Source organism: Apteryx rowi, unplaced genomic scaffold, assembly GCF_003343035.1.
Source record: "Apteryx rowi isolate R43461 unplaced genomic scaffold, aptRow1 scaffold_140, whole genome shotgun sequence".
Taxonomy (NCBI): domain Eukaryota; kingdom Metazoa; phylum Chordata; class Aves; order Apterygiformes; family Apterygidae; genus Apteryx; species Apteryx rowi.
The window spans coordinates 92,166-116,128 of NW_020447642.1; the positions used below are offsets into that span (position 1 = coordinate 92,166).

General features: G+C 38.9%; 2 protein-coding genes across 9 annotated transcripts in view; one reads left to right on the forward strand and one right to left on the reverse strand.

The window, feature by feature from the left end:
- Positions 1-18,685, forward strand: part of PPM1L (protein phosphatase, Mg2+/Mn2+ dependent 1L) — a 108,287-nt gene extending 89,602 nt beyond the window's left edge. Inside the window, exons 3-5 of one of the 2 annotated variants that reach the window (XM_026057779.1) lie at positions 2,954-3,073; positions 3,768-3,929; positions 9,477-18,685. In XM_026057779.1, the coding sequence (XP_025913564.1) occupies positions 2,954-3,073; positions 3,768-3,929; positions 9,477-9,823 (629 nt within the window). In that variant the 3' untranslated portion in view covers positions 9,824-18,685. The remainder of the gene's footprint in view (positions 1-2,953; positions 3,074-3,767; positions 3,930-9,476) is intronic. The other variant, XM_026057782.1, reaches the window with a different exon arrangement.
- Positions 17,654-23,963, reverse strand: part of B3GALNT1 (beta-1,3-N-acetylgalactosaminyltransferase 1 (globoside blood group)) — a 30,999-nt gene continuing 24,689 nt past the window's right edge. For all 7 annotated transcript variants that reach the window (XM_026057785.1, XM_026057784.1, XM_026057786.1 and 4 more), the window contains one exon: positions 17,654-21,156. In XM_026057785.1, coding sequence (XP_025913570.1) covers positions 20,106-21,065 — 960 coding nt within the window. In that variant the 5' untranslated portion in view covers positions 21,066-21,156 and the 3' untranslated portion in view covers positions 17,654-20,105. The remainder of the gene's footprint in view (positions 21,157-23,963) is intronic.

Below are 23,963 nucleotides of genomic sequence, written 5' to 3' on the forward strand. Positions count from 1 at the left end.
TGCCATTGGAGTCAATGGATCTTAGCAAAATGAAGTCAGAATGCAACACTTCAGCACTAATACTATGTTCTGAAACCTCTAAAAGGCCATTTCAGTTGGCAGAATCTTGTCATCCTAAACAGTAAGAGTAGTAATAGTAATCATAAACAAATCTCAGAAGCGCTTTGTAAATGCAGTAAGGCTTCTTATCCTTATTTTATAAATAGAGGCATGGAGGTATTAGGCTGTGCCTGAAGTAGATTTTTTGGGGTGTTTTTGTTTCCTCCTCTATTGATATGCTTCTGCTCTGCCCTGCCCTGCTCCCCAGGGTAGGCAGGGTGGCAGCAATGCTTTTACACTCATTGCTCAAGGTGAACTGCTGGAAGGCAGCTCTGCGGAGAAGGACCTGGGAGTGCTGGTGGACAACAAAGTGACCGTGAGCCAGCAGTGTGCCATTGCAGCCCAGAAGGCCAATGGTATCCTGGGGTGCATCAGGAAGAGTGCTGCCAGCAGGTCGAGGGAGGCGATTCTCCCCCTCTACTCAGCCCTGGTGAGGCCACATCTGGAGTACTGCGTCCAGTTCTGGGCTCCCCAGTACAAGAGGGATGTGGCACTACTGGAGCAAGTCCAGCGAAGGGCCACAAAGATGATTAGGGAACTGGAGCATCTCTCCTATGAGGAAAGGCTGAGAGAGCTGGGCCTGTTTAGCTTGGAGAAGACTGAGAGGGATCTGATCAATGTATACAAATATCTAAAGGGAGGGTGTCAAGAGGATGGAGCCAGACTCTTCTCAGTGGTGCCCAGCAACAGGACGCGAGGCAACGGGCACAAACTGAAACACAGTTCCATCTGAACATGAGGAAATACTTCTTCACTGTGAGGGTGACAGAGCACTGGAACAGGTTGCCCAGAGAGGCTGTGGAGTCTCCTTCTCTGGAGATGTTCAACACCCGCCTGGACGCGACCCTGTGCAACGCGCTCTAGGTGACCCTGCTTGAGCAGGGGGGTTGGACTAGATGATCTCCAGAGGTCCCTTCCAACCTCAACCCTTCTGTGGTGCTGTGAACGCTGGTGTTTTAACTACTAAGCCCTCTGGCTCTAGCGCAGGTCTGTTCATCAGGGCAGTAAGGCTAGGTGCCTCGCGTCTGACCCGCTCCCTGCGTTGCTGCTGCCGGTGGATCTGAGCCACGGGAGAGGTGTGGCGAGCCCAGCGAGGTTAACGCCGGGCAGCGGGTGAGTGACAGAGCTGATGCAGGAATACAGCCGGCAGGTGGCCCTTTTACTGTAACCTTCTTAATATCCTTTGGTACGATCTTGTTTAGCCTTCAGTTAAGACATTTCTTGAGTAGGCAGCTAATTTTCCTCGGTTCCTTGCGTGACTCTGGTGGATGGGCTTTCTCTGTATGCCCTATTGTTAGGGGAACCATTAGGTTCTGCAGTTAGCAGGTTTTCCTAGCAACAAATGGGAAACTATAGCCACTTATGTTTATAATCTGTCAGTCAATTGCAAAAAAAAAAATTGATACGCCTGTCTGTGAAAAATAGTTCTAATTCAGAGCTGTGCAAGACAGACCATTAAGTTAAAAATAAATCTTTAGAACAAACACAGTGCATCTAAGCACAAGCAGTTTATTACTGGCTATTTTATTTATACCAATCATGGGACATTCAGCTATGGACATGGGAACAGCAAAACATAGTTTGTAATTCTGGTTTTGGACAGCTACACAACAAGCCACTGACATGAGAATTTAGACTTAAGCCCTAATTTAGCTCTCCGGGAGCAAATCCACAGAGGTCAGAAGCTGCTGTCGATGGTAGGATGTGCTGGAGTGCTCTGTTATTGGCTTTTTCATTAAAACTGCTTCCTTGTCTGATTAAAAAGTACAGGCAGAGACGTTTTGCTTTAAAACGCTCCTGTTGGTAGAGGACTCGTCTCTTGGGCCCGTCGCCAGGCAGGCTGGCAGCTCTGCCCGACCCGTGACGCGACGGGGAAGCTTCTGGCTGCGCTCGGGGAAGCGCAGCGGGAGCGTCGCGCAGGGCGCCCTGTCCGCGGGCGCTCCCTCCCTGCTCGCTGCGCCGCCGGGCCTCGTGCACGTCGGCCTTTGGGAGTGGCGTGCGTTTGCGGGAATTGCGGGTTCACGCCACCTCCCTTGTCCTAAGGCGGATAAATGAACAAGTACGTGTCAGACGGTTCCTAAAAGCTTTTCGGTACTGCCTGTCACCGTCTCTTGCCCAGCTGGTGCTGTTTCTCCCTGTCAATCTCCTTTATATGAGAAGGGTAGACACCTTGTTTTTATGAATAATCAGATGTAAATTAACAACAGAGATGAAAATTCACCATGCACTTTTCTGGTTTATGTAAAAGGAAAAGAAAGCAACCATGAAATTAATTTTATTTACTGTTGGAAGATACTAGAGTATGATTTGTGATAATGTGAAAATAAATGAGTTTAGTACTGCTCTGTAATCTAAACTGTCAGGAGTGTTCCCTTTTAATGTTTGTTAGTGTATATCTAAAAACGTATTTGGCAACTTTCTATTCTAAAACATTAATGAAATTGTGACATCTGGTCTAACGTTCCTGAAAGGAATATTTTTTAATAGCTAGGGTGTTTATGAATACAGCTCATGTTGTACTGACTAGAAGGAGAAAATGTACAAAAAGTATGTTCTTAATGGGGTCTGTTTTGCTCAAAGTTCATTCTACTCTGCATCAATTAAATAAGAAGAATAAAAAATGTAGGGTTAGTACTTTAAAAACAGCCAAATTTTCCTGGCACTTCGGCCAACAGATATCATGCCTATTGGATACTGTGGTCAATGACTGATTAATTTTTCTGTGTAAGTAAAGATTACAGTACTTACAACGTGAAAGCTTTTTCTTTTTTCAATGAAACGCACCATGTCCTTTGGATGTATAGCCTTCCTTCCTGACAGCCGTTTCAGCCATTCTGCACCTCTCTCCTTACAGAGTATATGGTGCAACGTACACACCATACAGAGCAGGTCACCCGCACCACAGGTGCCATCCGAAATCGTAGCCCGTTACCGTGCGGAGGCTGTGCAGCCTGCCTTCACCGAGGCCTGGGAGGTTGGTCCGGCGTGTAAATCTTGGCGGCAGCTCTTGAAGGGATGAGAGAGAAAATTCGTTTTACTCATGCTTGTATCGAATGCAGTAGTTTATGTTCATGGAAACTGCTGGTGGGCTCCGGTGCCAATGTGTACTTGTCTCTTACTACTTTCCTTGACCATTAGGAAAAGACAGCTACCAGACGGAGACGGAGAATATACTCCTACCACTTGAACCCTTCTCTGCCATTCTTAATGTAAAGAACATTTTCCTGCTAGTCACTTTTTTCCTACCTGAACAGAAGACCGAGAAGTTTGAGGTTTTCAGCTTTGCACATCGCTTGTCTACCTGCCACTGTGCAAGAGCAATGCAGGGCGAGTGCTGTGAGAAGTCCCCATCGAGGCAGGTTCTGCTATGGCCTCGCTGTAAAACTTTGGCCAAATAACAGCTATGTGAGATACTGTGAATGGGGAATGACTCAGTAATCCCAACCTATGAGAGTTAAAATCTGACAGACTTGAATATTCTTAGGAGAAAACTGTCAGATTTGATGACAATCTATTTCATGGCACTGATCAGAGTACAAGATGTTTCCATCAGGTACAAGTACAGCTGCTGGTCCTTACGGCCACAGACAACAACTGGAGAAAGCTTGCAGTATAACTGCTGGTCATCCTAAATACATGCTTTTGCTTCGCTTTCCCTTTTCCCCCAGGTACGACTTGTTTGATTGCATTGCTGTCAGATAAAGAGCTCACGGTGGCCAACGTTGGTGATTCGCGAGGAGTCCTGTGCGACAAGGATGGGAACGCTATTCCCTTGTCCCATGATCACAAACCCTACCAGCTGAAGGAGAGGAAGAGGATTAAAAGGGCTGGTGAGTTATAACGTTTTCATTTTAAACTGAAGGTTAATCTTTCTTTTCTTTACTCTGTCAGTAATACAGACTTTTCCCCTCTAAAGATACTGAAAAGTACCAGACTGAGGAAACAGCAAATAAAATCTTCCATTGTTAATACAGCACCTTTCAGTGGGATTTCATGGTGCAGACAGAGAAATGGAAGCAGATTGACCTGCCCCTTCATGAGCCAGTGTCAGAGCAGGAGCTGCAACCGTCATCTTCAGCAGGCAGGTGAATGCCCTGGCCCGTTCCCTTGTGCTCTCTGCAGGGAGCAAATTAACAAGCAGGAACAGCAGCATTACAGGCCTCTTCACACTGCGTGGTATCTGCAGCCTTTATGTAAGAGGATGGGTCTAAAACTGAGTGCAGTTTAGTTCTTAAAATAAGCAACCATGAATCTAATTCATTATAGCTATTTTCGTTCCCATGTAATGAGTGTTAATGAGTACAAACAGGTATGTTGTAACAGGAGCATAGGGAAAGAGCATAAGAAACAGTGGCCTTTCCACAGTAAATCTTTCTAGCTTTCATCACTTCTTAGTTTAGCAGCTTCCTGGGCTAGAAATTACATTTGTATCATCAAGCATAATGGCCAATTCTCAATGAATTTCTCAGTCTTTTGAACCCGTTTCTGTTTCAGCTCCTACAGCAGCCTGCAGCAAGCAAATTTTTATCTTACGATGAAAAAAGTTCACCCTCTTGTTTGCGTTAAACCTGCTGATGAGCATTGCCTGCAGAGCTGGCATCTTTCCGCCTCAAACTCTTCAGCTATAAAGTGGAAATAAGTTTTTCCCTGAGTGTAAAACATTTTTAAAAACTGCAGATTTTCATCAGTCTAAGTGCAGTGTGACCGTGAAAGTTGTAGAACTTGCTGTCCTCTGAAATCCTTCTCTCCTTTCCTCTCTTACATTTTTCTTTCTATAATATTAGATCTCCGTATGAACTGTTAATACAGCATTTATTACTTTGCTGTGTCATTCCAACAGTGACGTTCAACAGTGTAACACCATGCCGAGTGCACTGCCGGTACAAGTCTCTTGTCTTGTCTTACCATCGTTTCTTCCATCACAGCCTGATTGTGACTGGGGTTTTTAGTGCAACAAAGAAGACAGTATCAGAGTCCTTGTTTATTGTAAATAACAGCAAAAGAAGCAGGAATATTTAATGTTTTCAAGAACTGAAAAAAACTGTTAGTAATATGCTACAAAAACAGAAAATACCGTAACGACAAAGCCAGGCTGCGCATTGAGCCCTCCACTAACAAACAGCGGTAAAGGGTTGGACCTCGTCCACTGGCCCTCTTCTAATTCAAAACCAAATTTAATAACGGTTATTCATGCAGGTCACTCTGAACTCTATAAACCTTGGGTGGGCTCTTCTGAAATACTCTTACCTGGAGATTTCCCTTCCGCTTGGAACGTTAGAATTATTAACCAGTCCCTTCCCCTCAAGACCCTCTGCCAGCTTAGAAGGGGAGGGTCCCATACTGCAAGAACTAGCCAAGGCTTGTTTCTCAAAAGTGCTTTTTTTTTTTTAAGGTACCATGTTGAAAGGTGTTCCCTAATAACCCTCTCTGTTATTGTTGGTCTTTTGTCAAATCTGGTTGTTTGAATTTCTTTGCTTTGTCTGCCTCAGGGAATTTTAGTGGTATACTCACACCATTATAAATCCCTGTACGAAGATGTATACTTTGGAATGTGTGCTTTCTTCCGAGTTTGCTTTTATCGCTGAGAAAGCAGAGGAGCAATGTGATTCTGGCTGTTGTGTGACAGAGACCCCAAGGTAATATAAATTCCCAAAGGGGAATAAAAGGTACAGAAATCCTAAGGAGAAGGAATAGAGAAATCTTGGTCTCACTTTGCTTCAGCTATGTATTTGGGGGATGTATTAATAAAATCTGGAGATTTTTCTGTAAAAGTGCTTCCATCTTAGTAATTCAGGTTCCTAAGTCCTCCTTTAACAGTATTGTCCAGGTGCTCTATAAAACTGTTCCCTTAGAGAAGGCCTTCACTTAGGAAAAAAAATAACTTGGGTATTTCTTTGCTGTAGAAGTAAATCTTTATAACATACCAATGTGAAGAATGAACCTTGACATTGTATGGATTTTCAACATTGACAAAAATGATTTTAATAGAGAAGTAAATGCTGCAAGTGTCTGCAACTAAACAAGAAATATTCTAGGTAGCCTAATAACTTAATGAATTTACTTCTTTATTACATATTACCCCATTTTATTATCAAGATTGCTATGACCTCATAGTGCTATTAAAAAAGTAGATTCCATTTTATACTACTGTTAGATATGTTTACTTTTCAGAACAGCCCTTTAGATTTTAATATATACAGTAAAAGTAAAATTAAAGCAAAATGCCAAAACTGAATTACCAAGCTGACATTGTTACTGCGATAAAGTACCTGACCTTACGTTTTGCAGTAGCTAGAAACTTCGTTATCATGTAGACCTGAAGAAAGCTGCAATAACCACATCGTGTTGATACGTTTCAAGTTTTCAGCATTGCTTTGCACCATCAAATGGCAATGTCATGACCAGCGCCCTGCAGGTAGTTACTACATAGCTGCACGGTTGTGTTGGTGGGATAAGATTTCTTGTAAAAGTGAAATCCATATAACTGCTTTGAGAAAATATTCTTCAAATGTGAGTCTGATATAAATCAATTCAAGGCAGCCTGAAAGAGTAGCTCGAAGTAAAGTGCGACTTGCCCTGTACATCTTGGTGGAGTGTTAACGTTGTGATGACAAGTCTAAAGTAATCCTTCATTTTTTGCTGTAATGGTAGAGGTCAGCAGATGGCTGCTGTCAGGGGTTGTTGGATGGGGAATTAATTCAATCTTCCTCTTCTTCCCCAACCCTGCTACTACGTATGAAGTCTTCCCTACCCACCACCTGAAACTGGAGGAGAAAATTCCCCTCTCAGTCTAGCATAGCTCCACTAACTCTTGTGCTGAAATCCCCAGAAGCCAACGCTCAGATTTCTCCTGAGAGTTCCTGTAACGCAGTGAGTGGTTATTGGTACCAAAACCTGCAGCCAAATGAAAGTACTAATACCAAAATAAATGGCACTAGCTAACAGAATAGGGAGCAGGGCCCTCACTTTTTGAGCTAAGATGCCGCATTTTTAGAAGTATCTGCTTTGCAGTGTGGATATATAATGAGCAGGAGCAGTCACAGGGCCTCTGTCAAAACCTGCTGTTATTTTCACAAGAAGCCGCCTGTCCGATGCGTGCCCCGAGCGCTGCGGCACTGCTCATCTAGCGGCTGAACGAGAGAGGGAGCCCACCGCTCCGATCCACCCCAAGAGACCTCTGTGCGAGAGGGAAACGCGCGTCCCGCCACGCAAGGATGCTGTTTTCCCCAGAAACTCAAGTGTTCTTCTGATCAGGGGCTTGAGCAATGTATGAAGTATCGGCTTAAATAGGGAGCCCTGAAACAACCACAGTTTTGACTTGGGAAGAGAGGTTCAGTTCTAGAGCCACAAGGGGATTGTGGCTGATAGAAATTTAAGTTATTCACCTTGAACAGAGTCCTTTGAGCTGAGCTCTCTAACACACAAAATTTTTGTGTGATTGCCAAAAGGGTTTTTTTCTTTAATGCCTTTTCCTCTTCAGTAACAGCTAGAGCTGCAGAACATTTGGTTTTTAATGAGAATTTTTAAGTATTCTGTATGGATGACTTTATAAAACAAAACATGAAAAGTGTCAACAGACACTTCAGTGAACCTCAGGAATTCAACCTGTGCCATAGAAAATTTCAGTTGCCACTTGACAGCGGCAGTGAAAAGTCATTTTGCATGCGTAAGCCCTACCTGCAAGGGCAGGTTGCAGATTGCAGCGAGTCAGTAAGATCAGATATCTCCTCTGCAAGCACAATAATGGATGCAGGCATTGCTTTCCTCTAATTACATATACAGTGGGGACTTACAATTACCTCTTGCTAATTGCATTTTGTGTCCCCTGTCATTCCAGTGTATACATATGATTACATTCAGAGTTACTATTTTTCTAATCACTTATGAAAAAAATCCAGTGCTGATAAATAAGCCTCTGTGTAAGATTCAAGCAAGAGGGCATCTAAATGTAGAGCAGCAGCTGGACAGGGCTTGTCTGACTGCATAGCTAAAGAGAAGTTGCAGATAGTCTCAAGAATCCTTCATTTTTAGACTAGGGAAGGAAATGTCTTAATAATGGAGACTCCATATAAGTATTCATGAAAACATCCAAATAAAGTTTTGCTTCTGCCAGTTTTAATACAAATCAAGCTTTAGACAAAAATTAATCGTTAAATGAAATGTAGTTTCATGTGAAAACAAAAGGAATTTACAGATTAGATCAGCCAACCAGGAACGGAAATGCTATCATAAGATTTAGGTGACTAGGTGGCTAACAAATAATTTATAGGCTAAAGCGCAAAGCTGAAAACATCCTGATAACTATGAAGAACAAACACATTTATAAGAAAACCAAAGCAGAGAACTTGCAGATATAAAAGACAATAGCTTACCTGATTTTGTTGCACATTTTTCATATTACGTTATACATTTTGCAAATTATTTGTCCTAAAATAACGTTGATAACTTTTCTGTCATGTTAAGATGAAGGGAGTACCACTGTGAATCAGTGCGCACAGTGCCACCCACAAACATGCACATGAACCTGAAGGTGCTTCAGTTTTGCTCTTTGACCTTGAGGCAGCATATAGTTCCCTCCCTAATAAAATCCAGCTGTATAATGGCCAGGTGCTGGCTGTATCAGTCTCTGATTTCAGTGAAAAATACATCTCACTATAATCAACTCCTAAATATAATAGTATATTTTCAGTTGGAAGTAGCCTTAATCCTGGAGATGGTAATATCAGTCAGTCAAATCCCACATTGCGTTTTTCTGACTTGAAGCAAATTTTTGTGACTCATTTGTTCACAACAAGAATTTTTAGGTCTTTTTTGACACAGCTTATTCAGGGCAGGTTTGGTAGAAGAGCCTATAAATGTTTTTGCACTTGCTGCTTGTTTGCTTTATGCCTTAAAGTGAGATTTGATCCTACTGCAGAGTGTTTTCAGTGTTATGTTTCCTTCATAGATCTTCTCAAATGAGGGAAAACCTGAACTTGAACTACACAGAAAAAGGAGGGATTTTACTAAAGCAAGAATATAAAGATTTGCTTTCAGTATGTTCTCTTAACATTGCCATAAGGCTTTCTGAACAATAAATTGTATGGTACAGGGATATTTATCTCTGTGTTCAGCATGTTGTCCGCCCCACTGGGGGAGTAAAGAGTATGAAGCAGTGCTTCATTTGAAAGCGCAGCCATTCATGAGTCTTGTGCTTTGGCTGTTCCAGTAGCAGGTAAGCACAATCCGGCTCTTCGCTGCAGTGCTCTGATGTTTACTTTGCTTAAGGCATCTCCTGATTTTTGAAATATGTAACGTTTATACCTGAGGATGAATTTTGGGGTGGATCTGTCGGGAAGTCAGAGAAATGCTTTAACAGAGTTTGTGTTTCTCTCCAGGTGGCTTCATCAGCTTTAATGGCTCCTGGCGTGTTCAGGGGATCCTGGCCATGTCCCGCTCGCTGGGAGATTACCCTCTGAAGAACCTGAATGTCGTAATTCCTGACCCTGATATTCTCACCTTTGATCTGGACAAACTGCAGCCAGAGTTCATGATCTTGGCCTCGGATGGTCTGTGGGATGCTTTCAGCAATGAGGAGGCCGTCCGATTCATCAAGGAACGCTTGGATGAACCACACTTTGGTGCAAAGAGCATAGTTCTACAGTCATTTTACAGAGGATGTCCTGATAATATAACAGTTATGGTGGTGAAGTTCAGGAATAGCAGCAAAACAGAAGAACAGTAATTCCCAGTGGTTCTCTGCCTCACTCTGAACTTAAAACAAACTCTTATATTTTAAACATAGTAGAAAGCTCTAGTAAATACCATTAAGATTTTACACAAAAGGAACAGATCCCTCTGGTCTTTTTTTTTTTTTTTTTTTGCTTAACAAAAGGAGCAATACAACAAATACATTTTCAGTGATTATAAGAATTAAGTTTATTCACATGTACCTGTCTCCTGTGACCTTGCTGCTCCTTAGAAACTAACTGTAATGTTCCATTTCAAACATTTTTTCAAATCCTGTGTAGACTTTTGATTTGATTTTCTTACCTCTTATTTCTAAGAGACAAAGGTTCATTCAGATGCACGGCAGGGTCAGGGCAGTGCTGCTGCTTAATAGCAAGTGATAGGAATGATGCTGCTTTTCACTCATAGATGTAACTCTTCAGAATGATGCTCTACTGTTTTTCGTCTTATTCTTTTTTAATCTGCAGTGACAAGGTTGTATTGGAAAAGGTTTGTAATTATTGGCCTGTCATTGATATAAAGGAGGAGAAGGAGCCGAATATTAGCCTGAGACCATAGAACTGGCTCTCCTCACTTTGTTTTTTCCCCTCACATTAAACAAAACCTTGTTAAGCATGTGATTAGGTATAGTTATTGAATACCTGAAACCACATGTTTATTCAGTCTGTGCATTACTTTAAAAACATTTTGTCAACACCATACTGTATTCAAACCAACTAATGTTAAACTCCAGCAAAATACTGATGCCTTCTGTATCAGAAAACTAGTTCTGTCATGACAGAAGAATGTCTGTCATTCACTGAGAGTCACCCTTATGTCAGTTTTTTAGCATGGAATTTTCATAGGCATGTAAAGAAAATAATGCAAGATAAATTTTATTTCTTTAGTGATTGCTTGGAAAACTAAGCAAAACAAAGCATTCCTTAGAGCTACTAGATGGAATTTGCCTATTAAAGATTTCGTAGTACCACTGCAGATTAATTTGTAGTGTTAATCTAGGAGAAGACCACTTTAGAACAGTTTTTTGGCATAATGTGTAAATGCTAGGCAGTGTAATTGCACTGTAGAGAAGAGAGATTGTGTTAAGTCTAGGTAAAAATATTTTTAGATCTAACTTTCAATATTTAATTGTATTTTGGAACCTGTGACTATTGTAAGTTGAAACAATGACCTAAATTTGGTATACATACAACAACTTAGTTGGCTGCTTCATGATTGAGTTGCTGCAGTAGCAGTGACAGGGCAATGTGTGTTACAGGAACAGAGCGAGGGCCGAGTTAGCTATTAGCGTGTGTTTTGGATAGCTTGCTTGCCTGCATCATGTCTTATAATAACATGTCCTTTGGGATTCCTTTCCCATAGAACTTGGTCCTGGAAGATCCACTGAAGTCTCTTGCCTTGAAGGTGATGGAGGTTCTCGGTATTTGAGTCCTGAGCTGAATCAGGGAGATAATATATTAACTGACATTGCCTGTTTGGTGGATAAAGATACAAGATAACTTGTGATTACTTTTTCTCATTACCACAGCTATAGCATTTTCTGGTAAAATGGCTTGTTTGTCTCTAAAATACTGTGATCTGTTGCGGTTCTGTTGAGTAGGTACGATGTTTCTCAGGACAAGAATGAACACAAATTCTGCTTTCCCCTGTTGGAAGGCTTTCCCACATCAGTCTTTTCATTTGTGTTTCTAGGTTATCTGATTCCTAACAAATTTCCCTTCTTTTGTTTGTTCTGAGATAATCACAAATCTTATCTGGTTTTGTTGCTCCTGCCAGTGCTACTCAAAATGTAAACATATCCTCTTCTCGTTCCAGACTCTTGGTAGATTCCCTTAACTTCTCTGTAATGTACAATGCACACCAGTGCAAAGCAGAAGTATAAAAGTGTCCAGAGCACTTTGAAACCCAGCCTGTACTGATCCTTACCTGGAAGATGGAAGGTTTGGGATTTTTTTAATCACTTGAACAGGGAAAACTGCATTCAGAGAATTTTAAATGCAACTTTGCAGTGAGATTGAGCAAGTAACAGAAAATACTAATAATTGCAGAGTACTTCAAGTATTTTATTTTGAAAAAGTATTTGAGCTCAGAATGCTGTGAAATGAAAACCCTGTGTGAAGTTTTCATGGGAGTGCTTAATCACCTACTGAATAATGCTAGAGCAGCAATATCTAAACCGTGCTCCAGGCAGAGCTCACAGTGCATATATAGCACTTGCCTTTGCTTTCTCCTTCACAGCTGACGTTTCAGTTGTACTGGCTTTTCCTTGTAGGACATTGGATGTTTGTCAGAACAGCTGCCCAGGGAACAGAAGAATTAGACCCAGCAGTCTGCAGAACTCTAAAGCACAGAGAAGCTTGTATAGCAGAGGAGACATTACTAATCCTTCACACATATTTGAGGAGCTGGAACTGGAACAACGGTCAGCTCCAGAAAAAATTACAAACTAAAGCCACTTGAGCGAAAAGACGATAGCTGCCACTAAACCTCTGTGCAGCTCACTTCCTCAAGCTTAGCAAATATTGCTAGGGAATTCCTGACCTTCTGTTGAGCACTGCTAGCCTTCTGGTTGCTTTGAGCCCTTGAGGCAGGGTGGGAGAATGAGCTGACAGGAGATGGGCAGGTTCGCAAAGTCCTGTAGCTGCCGGGAGGGAGCTGTGGGAGGGTGGCTTGCTCGGGGAGTAAGCCACACTCAGGGAATTCAAGAAAGCTCATAATGCAATACGATACAGAACTGTTTTGCAGACTTGCCTGGATATTTATTCCAGGATTTATTTATTCTCTGTCACTCACAGGTCGGTCCAGTCAGTTACTGAATCAGACCTATTTCAATCTTTGACTGCAGTTGCAACACTAGCTGTTTTAGCGCTGTTAATTTTGCCTGTAACACTCTCATTCTTTGTAGTAGCTCCCTTTCTTTGCCAAAGACATTCATGCCAATGATCTCTGGTAAGGTTGTTGACTTTTGTTTTTATTTATTTTAAAAAATTAGTTACAGCTGCTTTAGGGTTAATGATGGAAATGACTAATGGAAATGACAGGCTTTGGGTAGTCTTCCTCATACATGCACAGTGCCTGCATAGCTCCCCTGTTACAAGCCTTCTAATAAGTTTTCTAGTCCAGTTCTAGACATCTGTAACTAAAACTTTCTGGTCATGCTTAGTTGTGCCAAATTCTTTAGTGATACGTACATCTGTTGGATGACAAGATTAAGGAGATGTATGTATAGCTTATGCAACCTAAAAGATCTAGAGTCTGATCCTCCACTGCCTTAATATTAAATCCTACATCTGGAAAGAGCTGCCAGACACTGTAACCAGAAATAGCCCCACGTATGCTAGAGCAGTCTACCAGAATGTGTTACTGCATTGGAGAGAAAATACTTCCTGCATGCCATCCTCAGTGCTGCTTTCCTGCCTCAGCACTTGTCCAAAGAAGGGAGATGCACTTTGATTAGAGTGGCCCACATACATCTGAGAACTCCCTAATTCTTGCCTTACACCTTCATGGAACAATTTTGATGTTTAAGCCAGAGTAGCTTTATCAGTGACATCTGTTCACCAAGTAAGAGCATCTAATAGCAAAAAAGTGATATATTAAGATGGTGCCAAAGAGCATCTTCAGTTTGGTCCAACATGCAAACTGTACCTTGTCATCAGTCATCTCATCCAGTGCTTAAATAAGTTAGGCTCTGCCCAACAGTGGTATTATAAATGAGCAGTTGGATTCATGTAGTACTTTTTTGCACGTAATAAAAATACTAATATTTAGTACATCACTCTGATTATATGCTAGTATGGTATTAGAAAGGCTGTTTGTCCATATAATGAAAGGGCTATAACCCTCATCAGCTGTAGCGCCTTGTACTGTTCCTGGGAATCTGAAGTGTAGGTACCAGGCCGGTTAGGTGTGATCATAGCTCCGTCTAGTGGCTCAGCACGTTAACTAAGCAGTAGTTATTAAAGCTGATAGTTGCTCTGTTAGCACATGTGAAGAATGCATGTGATTAAAGACTCCCGTGTCCCTTGTGCAGAAGTCCACTACGAGGTTAATGCCGGCCCATTCTCTCAGGCTGAATTTTACACCAGTGCTGAAGCAGTGCAGTCTGAACATGCGCATGTAGCTAAGAAATTCAGCTACTCAGCTGCCAAAAATGTGTGTGAAAGAGTTTGGCATATAATAATCTTGTCCTGCGTCCCCTGCCAACTTACACACATGCACACACCGGTGTATGGAGATCTTCAAAAAACTGGCGAATGCATTTTAAACGTTGACATTTGTTTATGGAAGCAAAATGTTTGGCTTAGACTACAGTAGTCAAGCTTGGAGGACTCCAGAATTCATAGCTGGTCTCAGGGATAGCAGGATCTGCTATTTTATTTTGTATAAAATGTATGCCATTTCTTTTGTTGTGATATTCAGTGCTAATAGTCTGGGCATATTTATCCTGTCTCATTGGGGAGGGGTGGTCACAGATGACATTGAGGCCCTTGTCAGCACCGTAGTCCTAAAACTTCTAAAAAGACAGAATTTCAAATGATTGTTTATCGAATAGAATGCTTACATAAATATTACAAATAAATGCCACTTAACATAATGAAATATTGTCTACAGGCTTGTGAAGGCAAGGTCAGAGCTAAAACTACTGTTATTACAGTATTATACCATTTAAAAATTAGAATGCAGAGGTTAGTAAATACACTGGGTTAGCCTGAAGTAACAGTGCATGCTAATGCTGCACAATATTAATGCTGCATCTTGAAAATAAAGGAGTTTTGTTATTCACCTGTCTTTCAGAATACATGGCATTCTTGCTTTAAATAATATTATATTGCTGATGTATCTAATACTTATTTTACATATAAAAATATTCAGTAAGTGATTAAAAAAAAAAAAGGTCACCAGTCTTTCATTTTCTACAGCAGGTTTTTATGCCTTCATCTTGAAATCTGGCTGTACAAAACTGAAGATGCTAGATTAAAAAAGTTAGAACATTCGGTTTAAGTTTAACAACTGTATAGAACAGAGCTGTTACCTTCAGTGTTGTCAATACATTTATAAGTTATTTTTCTAAATCTGAGAACTCACATCCAATAAGATAGCTACCTTTAAATTAAGAATACTGATTTGAATATTGAATTACTCAGTTTTATTTATATAGTACTGACAGGCTTAGCTCAGCAGCTATTTTAAATATAGTTTTCCCCTAAGTAACTTGACGTTCTAGGTTATCAGTTGTCTCCAGTCATAGATGATATATTGGATGTTCTACTGCTAAACAAAATGTGTGGAAAGAAACTGAAGCCTGTCTAAAACCATAAATACCTAGAAGCTCAGAAATCTACTTCAGCCTATATTCAAAACAGTTGATTAAAAGAAAGACTATGAAGAATCAGGTATAATGTTTCAGAAATCTGAATGCAGGACTGTCAAACATTGTTCTCTGGGTATGCCTATAGCATAGTCAGGGGTGCAAGAGTAATGCAGACAGAACTGTACTTTAACTGCACTTGCTTTAGCCTTAGTAATCAAAGTCATGAAGCTAAGCTGCGTGGGCTGACAGTCAAGTATCTGCTCAGCATCCCCAGCAGGCTTGTCCATGCAAATGTTGGTGTCATCGTGGTTTCACCACCCTGTGAAATTAAGTTGGCTGAAAGTAGTGAGAGTTTGCCCCTGTGCCTCTGCAGATGTACTCGCTTGGCTTCATCTGTTATCAGACAAGACTTTCACACCAGAACTGAGAAAGTCCATGTGTGATTTAAAACTTCTCCTTCTGGTAGAAACAATTCAGTTTAAAACGTGTTTCATTGGGAAAAGTTCTTTGGCTGTTTGGAGTTAGTTTCATTTTGTACTGAATCACTACATTGCTCTTTGACAAACTGTTCCTAGCTGCGTAAGTCAGATAGATACAAAACTTACACAGTGGTTAATAATGTTGGATTTACAAATCAAGCCCATTCGTATAAATTTCAAACCCACCTACCTTTAACAGGTTGAATTATAATGCAACACTTGCACCTACTTCTACCAATCATGTAACTGTTAATTTTGTATGAGGAGCAGTTAAAAAAAACATACTGTGTGTTAGTATACTTAGTGACTGCAAAACCATTTCTGCCTAGTGTATTTGTAAGTGCTCTTAAAAAGATTGAGAAAAACTGATTATGAAAATGAACTGTGCATGTTCAGAATTCTATAAGGGCAGTTCAGAGGTTTATTAAAAAGCCTGAACAACGTGAGACATAACAAAACCACAATGTTTAAGTAATTTGTCTTGCTTAAAGACAACTTCCATTTAGTTCAACATTGCTATATTACCTTAGATAAGAGCCTCTTCAGGCTTCTGTTTGTAACATTTTTTTCACTCAAAGCAAAAGTGTTTTTAAGATTTTATCGTTACTGCCAGCTCAGGGGGGACTGCACTTCACTATTACTTTGAAGCCCACCACAGACAAAAGCATTACTGAGAGGAGGGGACAGGACGTCAGGCTCAATGCCATCGTAGTTTGGATAGCAAATTTGGGTGCATATGACATCTACAGACCATCCTCACTCGGCATAAACTTTAAAAAAACTCATTCACAGTAATATGATCTGGAAAAATTAATGTGCTATGTAGCAACTGTCAGAAGGCTAGAAGTAAACAGAGCTCGGATATATAAACCGTATCAATAAACACCACTTGGGTTTAACTTTGTATTTCTAAGTGCTTTTTTTTTATGGGAGGAAAATTAAGTCTCAAAACTGCGGTGAGACAACTGTGCTATAATGCAGATTATATTTCCTGACGTGAGTTTCAGGAAGATACTGCCGTTAGTGAAGAACCATGTAACAGCAGCATCTCCAAGACTACATTTTCTTTGGTCCCTTAAAAGAAAGTGTCTTTAGGATTTTTAGACACCCAATATGTAATCATAGACTTTGTTTTTTATTTTATGTTTCTTTAAAATGTGGACTCAACTACATGTGAAAATAAACAACAAACATAGACTTAGCTTCATTTTAAGGTTGTTTTCTTTTCTTCCCATATGTAATACTTGCATTTGGATATGGTTAATAAGATGCAATATGCAAAAACTGCATTAAAACTTGACAAGCTTATTTTAACAATCAGGCTGCAGTTTTAAATGTCCTTCCCATCCCCCTTCCCCCCCCCCCTTGCCAAACTCTACCTTAAGCAAACTGTAAATTACTCTTAATAAATGACCAAAATGGTACACACTGGTCAGAAAAAAATAGAGATTAATGAAAATTTGAAAAGTAGGGAGTAAAGCTCTAGCTCCAAAACTCCTTCAACATATGTAACGTCTAATACATGAATATCAAGAACTCAGTGTCATATTGTTTGGTTGACCTTCAATCAGTTTCTAGTTTAAATTTGAAGGAAATATGATAAAAGTTACATTATTTATTGTATATCCAGACATTCTTGTTTATTTACAATGAACTTGCATTGAAATATTTTAGTAGTAGCTAGAAAACATAAGACTTCAAAAAATATTCCAAAGCCTCTATGTTCTTTTAGTGATGATACCGAACTGATGCTAGAATAATGCCCCTACATTTGCAGGCAAAGAATACACTTAATGGTTTAGGAATGCACACAAAATATTGAAACATTTTTGACTTTTGAACCCTTCTGGAATAATAAACAGGCAATACAGGCTTGAAATTTTACATTGTAACCCCTTTTTGCTATCCAACCAAGAGTAGTTTCCAAACTTTTTTGACCAATGCATTATTATTAGGCTTTTCAAGTTATTACTGAAGCCCCCCACTTTTAATACCAAGATCACAAATGCTTTGAAGTCTGTCTTTTTTTTTCTTTTTTTTTAATGGCTTTATCAACTATTTATTTGCAAGGAAAAGAAGAATCTTAGGATTTGAAAAAATCTTAACCTGTGGTTTAGACTTCATTTTTTTTTAGTTAAAATATCATAAGCACATGCTGTAAAATTTAGGCCCAAATGATAACCACCACTGACTTAAATGCTTGTGTCAGCTTACAGACTTAAGCTTTTTAACCTCTTGCATAGCTGCGCACACTAGAGATTTCTCCAATACTTGCTTTAAGCAGAAACATTGGCTTCTTTGTGCATTTTTATGGTCTTTTAAGCAATAATAAGGTCAAATGCAAATACAAACTGGATATGGAAGTGGGTTAAAAAAGACAGACACAGGAACATTTTACAATATAACTTTCTTGCAGAATTTATGTCACTAAATTACAATTTCAAGTGGCATAAACAGATCACTGTGTATAAACCTACATTTGTGAAAACAAAAGCCTTGTAATCTATGATCAGTGTTACCATTCTGGGATGCGAATATAAAAATAGCTTGTTCGGCGACAGTTGCATTTTTATTGCAGTAATGCACAGCCATTTTTCTGTGATACTCATCATTTTCTCAACGAGAGCACTGTCTGCTTTATATATCCAGTTTTTGAAAATTACATAGTCTTTCATAATACAATTTTTTGAAAAAGCAATACAAACTGTGGTGTAGGATCAGTGTTCTTGTTACTTATTTCCAAATAAATAAAATTATTTCCAAACATTTATCATGGCAGGCTTAAGAAAAAATTGAAATTTTTTTAAAGAAAGATGTATACACAATCAGAGGACAAGTTAACCATTTTTCACAGAGCTCTCAGATCTGGCCACAATACTAAAATATTCGAATGACAGATCCTAAAACCATAAGAACAGTCGTAGTTTTACCTCTGTTTCTAGGACTACAATAGCATTCCTTCCTCAATTATGCAATACTGTATCTTTAGCTATTTAGTTTAACCAAAAAAAAAAAAAAATCTATTTTTGAAAAACTTTGACCCTCCTGACATACATTCTTAAAACACTGAAATCTAAAATGCTTATTTTGACGGTATTCTCCCCTAAGACCTCATTTTTATAGTTAACTAATGTGTCCTGTAATTCCATCATAAAACTATGTGCAGTTATTGAAAAGACAGCAAAATTCAATACTGACCATAATCACAATTTAACAAAAAAAAGGGTGAAACCTCAATCTTAGTACTAGAGGTTTCTGCATCTCTTCTAATTTGTCTCTAAGAGACTATCTGAAAGACAGCCAAATGTAAATATCTCATAACATATTAGCTTTAGTACAAATAAGGTGGCAGTGCTCTGTCATTCTGGATGTACAGGAGTAACTATAGTATCTTCAGTGTGTAGTAGATGTGTCAAGAATAATTATGTTAATGCAATTACAGATTCTGTATTGTTGTCCATTAGAAGTGTAAACTACTGAAAACTTAGCCTTGCTGATATGAATAAAGTTATTAAAATACCCGTCTTTACAGATATAGTTGCATTTGTCTTCCTTAAGAATCTTAGACTTTCATTCTTAAAATTTAAAATCTGAAACAAGAAAACTACTTTAGAAACAACTATAAAGTCACAATTTAAATACATCTGTTTTTATTTTTCCTGCATGGGCTCCAATACCTCTTGGGATGCATCAGCACATATACATATGTATGATTTTGCTATGTTACGAGATATACAGTAACTAAACTGCACACAGACTCTTCTGCATTTAGCCCTCAAATTCTGTGACTGTTATCAACACTGCTCAAGACATCAAAGCAATATCTATTTTATAGATACATACATTACCACACACACACACACACACACACACAGAGTACACTGTATTTTTCAGAATTCCCCATCAGATGCTGCAGACACCAATAAGATCCAATGTTCCAAAGTCTTGTAACACTATCAGAAGCATCACTGAGGTGATACATTTAAATAAAAAGGTAGATTTTTTTTAAGTTGCATGCTGAGCAGAGAACAAATACTTCTGTTGAGTGTGGCAAAGGAAGATGGTTTGCAAAACAACAACAACAAAAAAAGTCCTGTTAGCCAGGGATTTGGGAAGCATCATCAAAGCTAGTTTCTCAGAAAAAATATTATTTGTTGGTGAGATTTCATAAATCCCAGGAGATTCAGGTAGAAATTCTGTTGTTACAGCAAAATGCATGCAGATGTGTCAGAGGGAGCCAGGACAGAGTATTCCAAATTATCCTACATGCTCAGGATATATACACGGAAGGTGTTTTGTGAATTCCTGATCTTTTCATTTAAGAGTATTACAATGCCTCAGCGAAATGCTGCCAGAGCAGTTTTGCCCTTGCAGCAGAGTAGTCCTCCTTTAGTCAGTCATTTCTAAAACTGTTGTTTTGTTTCCTGTTTCCCTAAATCGTAAACATTTTTACACTGAAATTCAAAGGTTTAAGATGATTCATATCAAAGGCAATTAAGTGAAGCGTCTGATGACAAATCTTGCCAAAACCTGATTATTTCACTTGAGGTAATACCATGTACTGCAATCAAATGTCTATACTTACAAATATCAAAATTAATTTTATAAAGAAAGAATTGTTTATCTTCTGGAATACTGATGTTCACTTTAAGTATACTTAAACAAATTCCAACGTAAACATCTTCAAATTTAATAGGTTTGATATGACTCATCAATTCATAGATCCTCAGAGCAAGTTTCCCATCCAATATATAACCCATTCCACTACAATATGGAGGAAACAACCTGAATGGATATTCATCATAGGAGATGTATGTTTTTTTGTAAAAGCCTCTGTAGGCAAAATTATCTATTAGAGGATAACCAGTAAAAATATTTTCTGAGGAATTTAGCTTTAGAAGAAATTTTACTAAATTACCAGTGTTGATGAAAACATCAGCATCAGTCTTCATGAGGAATCTAGCATTTGAACAAAATTCAGTTACCCATCTAAACGCCATGATTGTTTTCAAGGTAAGATTGTCATACGTGTCCATAAAATCTTGGCGAATTATGTCACCATAGAGAATGCTTTCATCTTCTACTGACAGCGTTGCAGAATTGTCTTCTTTGTGAATTTCCTGACCTAATAAGAAAAGGGTTAGAACTCGATGTCCCCACCAGAAGTTTTTAGATCCCCAAGTTATTCTTATGGCCTGCCTTGACTTCACATCCTTAGGTTCTGAAGACACCAAGATGACTAGAAATGGATTTATGTCTTCGCATTTCAAGCGTTGCCGCAAAGTGAAGAGGTAGTGTTGCTTGTAAATTGGTTCATATTCATAAAAATACATTGCGTTTGTATGCTCAATCACAGTGTTTGAGGAAAGAGTTATGTACCATATTGCTATGACAGAAAATACAAGGAGGGACAAAAAAATCCATTTTAACTGTCTAATATACATGACACTAACTGGAACTGGGCAATAAGTAATTTGCAGAAGTATGCCAGTGACCTTCAAAATCTGGACCACAAGTTCGGAAGCACAGGTCTTACTGAAAAACAAATGAAAAAGTAGTATTCAGAATGCTATTATTCAAACATTATCTTTTTCTCAGCCTAAAATGGTAGCTGAAAGTGTGCTATAATAAAGACAAATCCAAGACTTCTTGGTTCAGCTATTGCATATTGTATCCTGTACACCATGAATCAACACTATATCCTGAAAACAAGCATGAGCAGAATACTGAATTGCTACTGAGTACGGTATGGATTGAAATCTCATAGCTTTCATGCTGGGAATTTCCCCTACATAAACCTGATCTCTACAAAGGATCGCAAATAATAGAGTATTTTGATCCTGGAGAAAGTTGAAGGCTCTTAGCATGATGTTTTAGACTTATTTAAACCTCGAAGAAGGAAGACAGTACACAAAATCTAATGGCTACAAAGTGCTCAACAAATTGTTGTTCAGAGGCTTCAAAATTTTGAAGTTTATTTTAAGGAAAGGGGTCTTACTAGTTTTTATAAACTAGAACAAACCAGCAAAGCAAGCAGGTAAAAAGAGTACAGGCAAGCAATTCTTCCCTCATTGAAGGGCTGCGCAGAGTCTTACATCTAACTACGTGTTCTGAACTGGCTGAACAGGTGATGGGGAGAGAAGGAAGAAACAACTTCCCTACAATCCCAAGCTATTTCAGCATTGCAGACTTGCAAACACAAACGTATCTTGGCAGACAGACTGAGCTATTACAATGCCCAAAGAAACGGCTGTTCCGATAACACGTAACATTATACAACATTCAATTATTTTCTATTATGTGCTTATTAAATCAAGTGATTTAGTAAAGGAACATGGCAACTAATTTTGTCACAGCAGTTTTGCAGTTGACACAATGGGAGCAGCAGCAAATCCACTGCAGTAGCTGAGGCTCAAACCTTAAATAAGCTTTGCAAATTCTAATAGTTTCATTTAAACAAACAAGTCACTACAAAATCCTAACTATTTTTATGTATCTAAGTTGCAAAGAAGAAAGGATCCCATCTGTGTTATTTTCCTGAAATGTCTACAGACCCTATCCCAATGTGCCAGTGCATGAGTTAGAAAATGCAACAGATGATTAGCCCTGCTCCATAATGCATGCCATATTAAATGAAAACAGCAATGAGCATGAAAGAGGAACACAGAACCAAAGCAGTCTTTCAGTTAGTGACATACATATTGGTCTGGAGTCAAATCTATGCAGGCAGGTACTTCCAAGCCTCCACGGAGTCCATGCTGAAGATACTACTAGAGTGTCAAGATTATAAATTCAAACCAATATATCTTTCCAAAACTATATTTCAAATAAAATACCTGTCCTTGCCACAGAACAGTGCTTACCTTTACTATATTTATTAAAAGTATGTATCTTGTGAACATGTATTAGATATCGTTACGCCAAAGCGATAACCATGTCTTATTAAATGCACAGGAGCCAGTTTGAGATGCAGTTTCACAGCTGAGCAAGAAACTCCCTTGGCCTACTGTGGGAGTTCCAGATGATCTCTAATGCTTTCAGTGATAATATTTTCCCCTGCACTGTAAAGCAGCCACAAAGACTCTGGAAAGATGATGGGAAGGTTCAATTTCACAAGACAGTTAGTTAATTACACTTTAACTTATCTATCTTTGAAAATACCACCACAGGACTTGGAGCTTTTTGGTATAAAATGTTTACAAAAAAAGAACATAATCTTCTGGAATTTAGGTGAATTTGATTTGCCAGAGCCTTCCTGCCTTGTATTTCTACATATGATTTGACCTTAATAGATGATCCTTTAAAGCAAGTATTTGGACCCTATTTCATCAGTGATGCATCATGCATCCCTGACAGTGTATTACAGCCATTTTATACAAATAGCTATTAAACAGAAGAATTTCAGACTGATCTCTCTCAAATGTGCATTACTTCAAAAATACTAAAGGGCTAACAGGAATCAATTCTTCATTGGGGGCATCTCACCTAATTACTGATGAACAAGTGAGTTTCATTAAGAACTTCCTAAAATGATTGATGATCTTTCCCTAGTTCATAAAATGCTTAGAAGCTCAGATTTTTTTGTCAATTCTTTTACCTCCACATGGATTAAACATATATAAGCAAAATGAAATTAAAGTTTGGCAAGTGTAGAGAAAGCTATCAGAGGGTCTGTCCAAACTATAAGTAATTTAGGGAAGCTGATTACAATCGCAAAACACTCAAGATGATTTCCCCTCTTTATATGGGATCCAAACTGATAGTTACTTCCCAGTTTTATGGGAAGAAAAAAAGAAGATACTTAATTCTTCTCTCTTCATACACCAACCTGATTTTTATTGAACAATATGAAAAATACATACTAGAAGAAAATAATCTAAGTTACATACCAGTGCTTATGTATTAGATTTTATATAAATAATATTTCTCAGGGTTTGATGATCAACTTAAAGGAAAAACATATCAAAATTTGGTCAGTTCTTTACATCTTGAAAGAAAAAAATTCTGTCGATAAAGATTTCAATTCCTTATTGACAAAAAGTCTGATTCTATGACATTTTGAACAACAGAATTAGAGACCAATGCCCGATCTAATAAGCAATGAAAAATCTGGGAAGAGGGTAAATCAGCAATTCAAATTCTTTGCCTACACTATGCAAAACACAATCTTAAAGCTATCAGATCTTCATTAAAAGCCTGCACCACATGGAATCCACAACGAGCATTATAAAATGCTGATTATTATGCTGTATGAATCCTAAGGAGTTAGGAATCCTACTAAGAAACTATAAAAGTTTAGTGTCTAGTTTCCACAAACGCTGCTGTTCTGTTCCATAAATCTT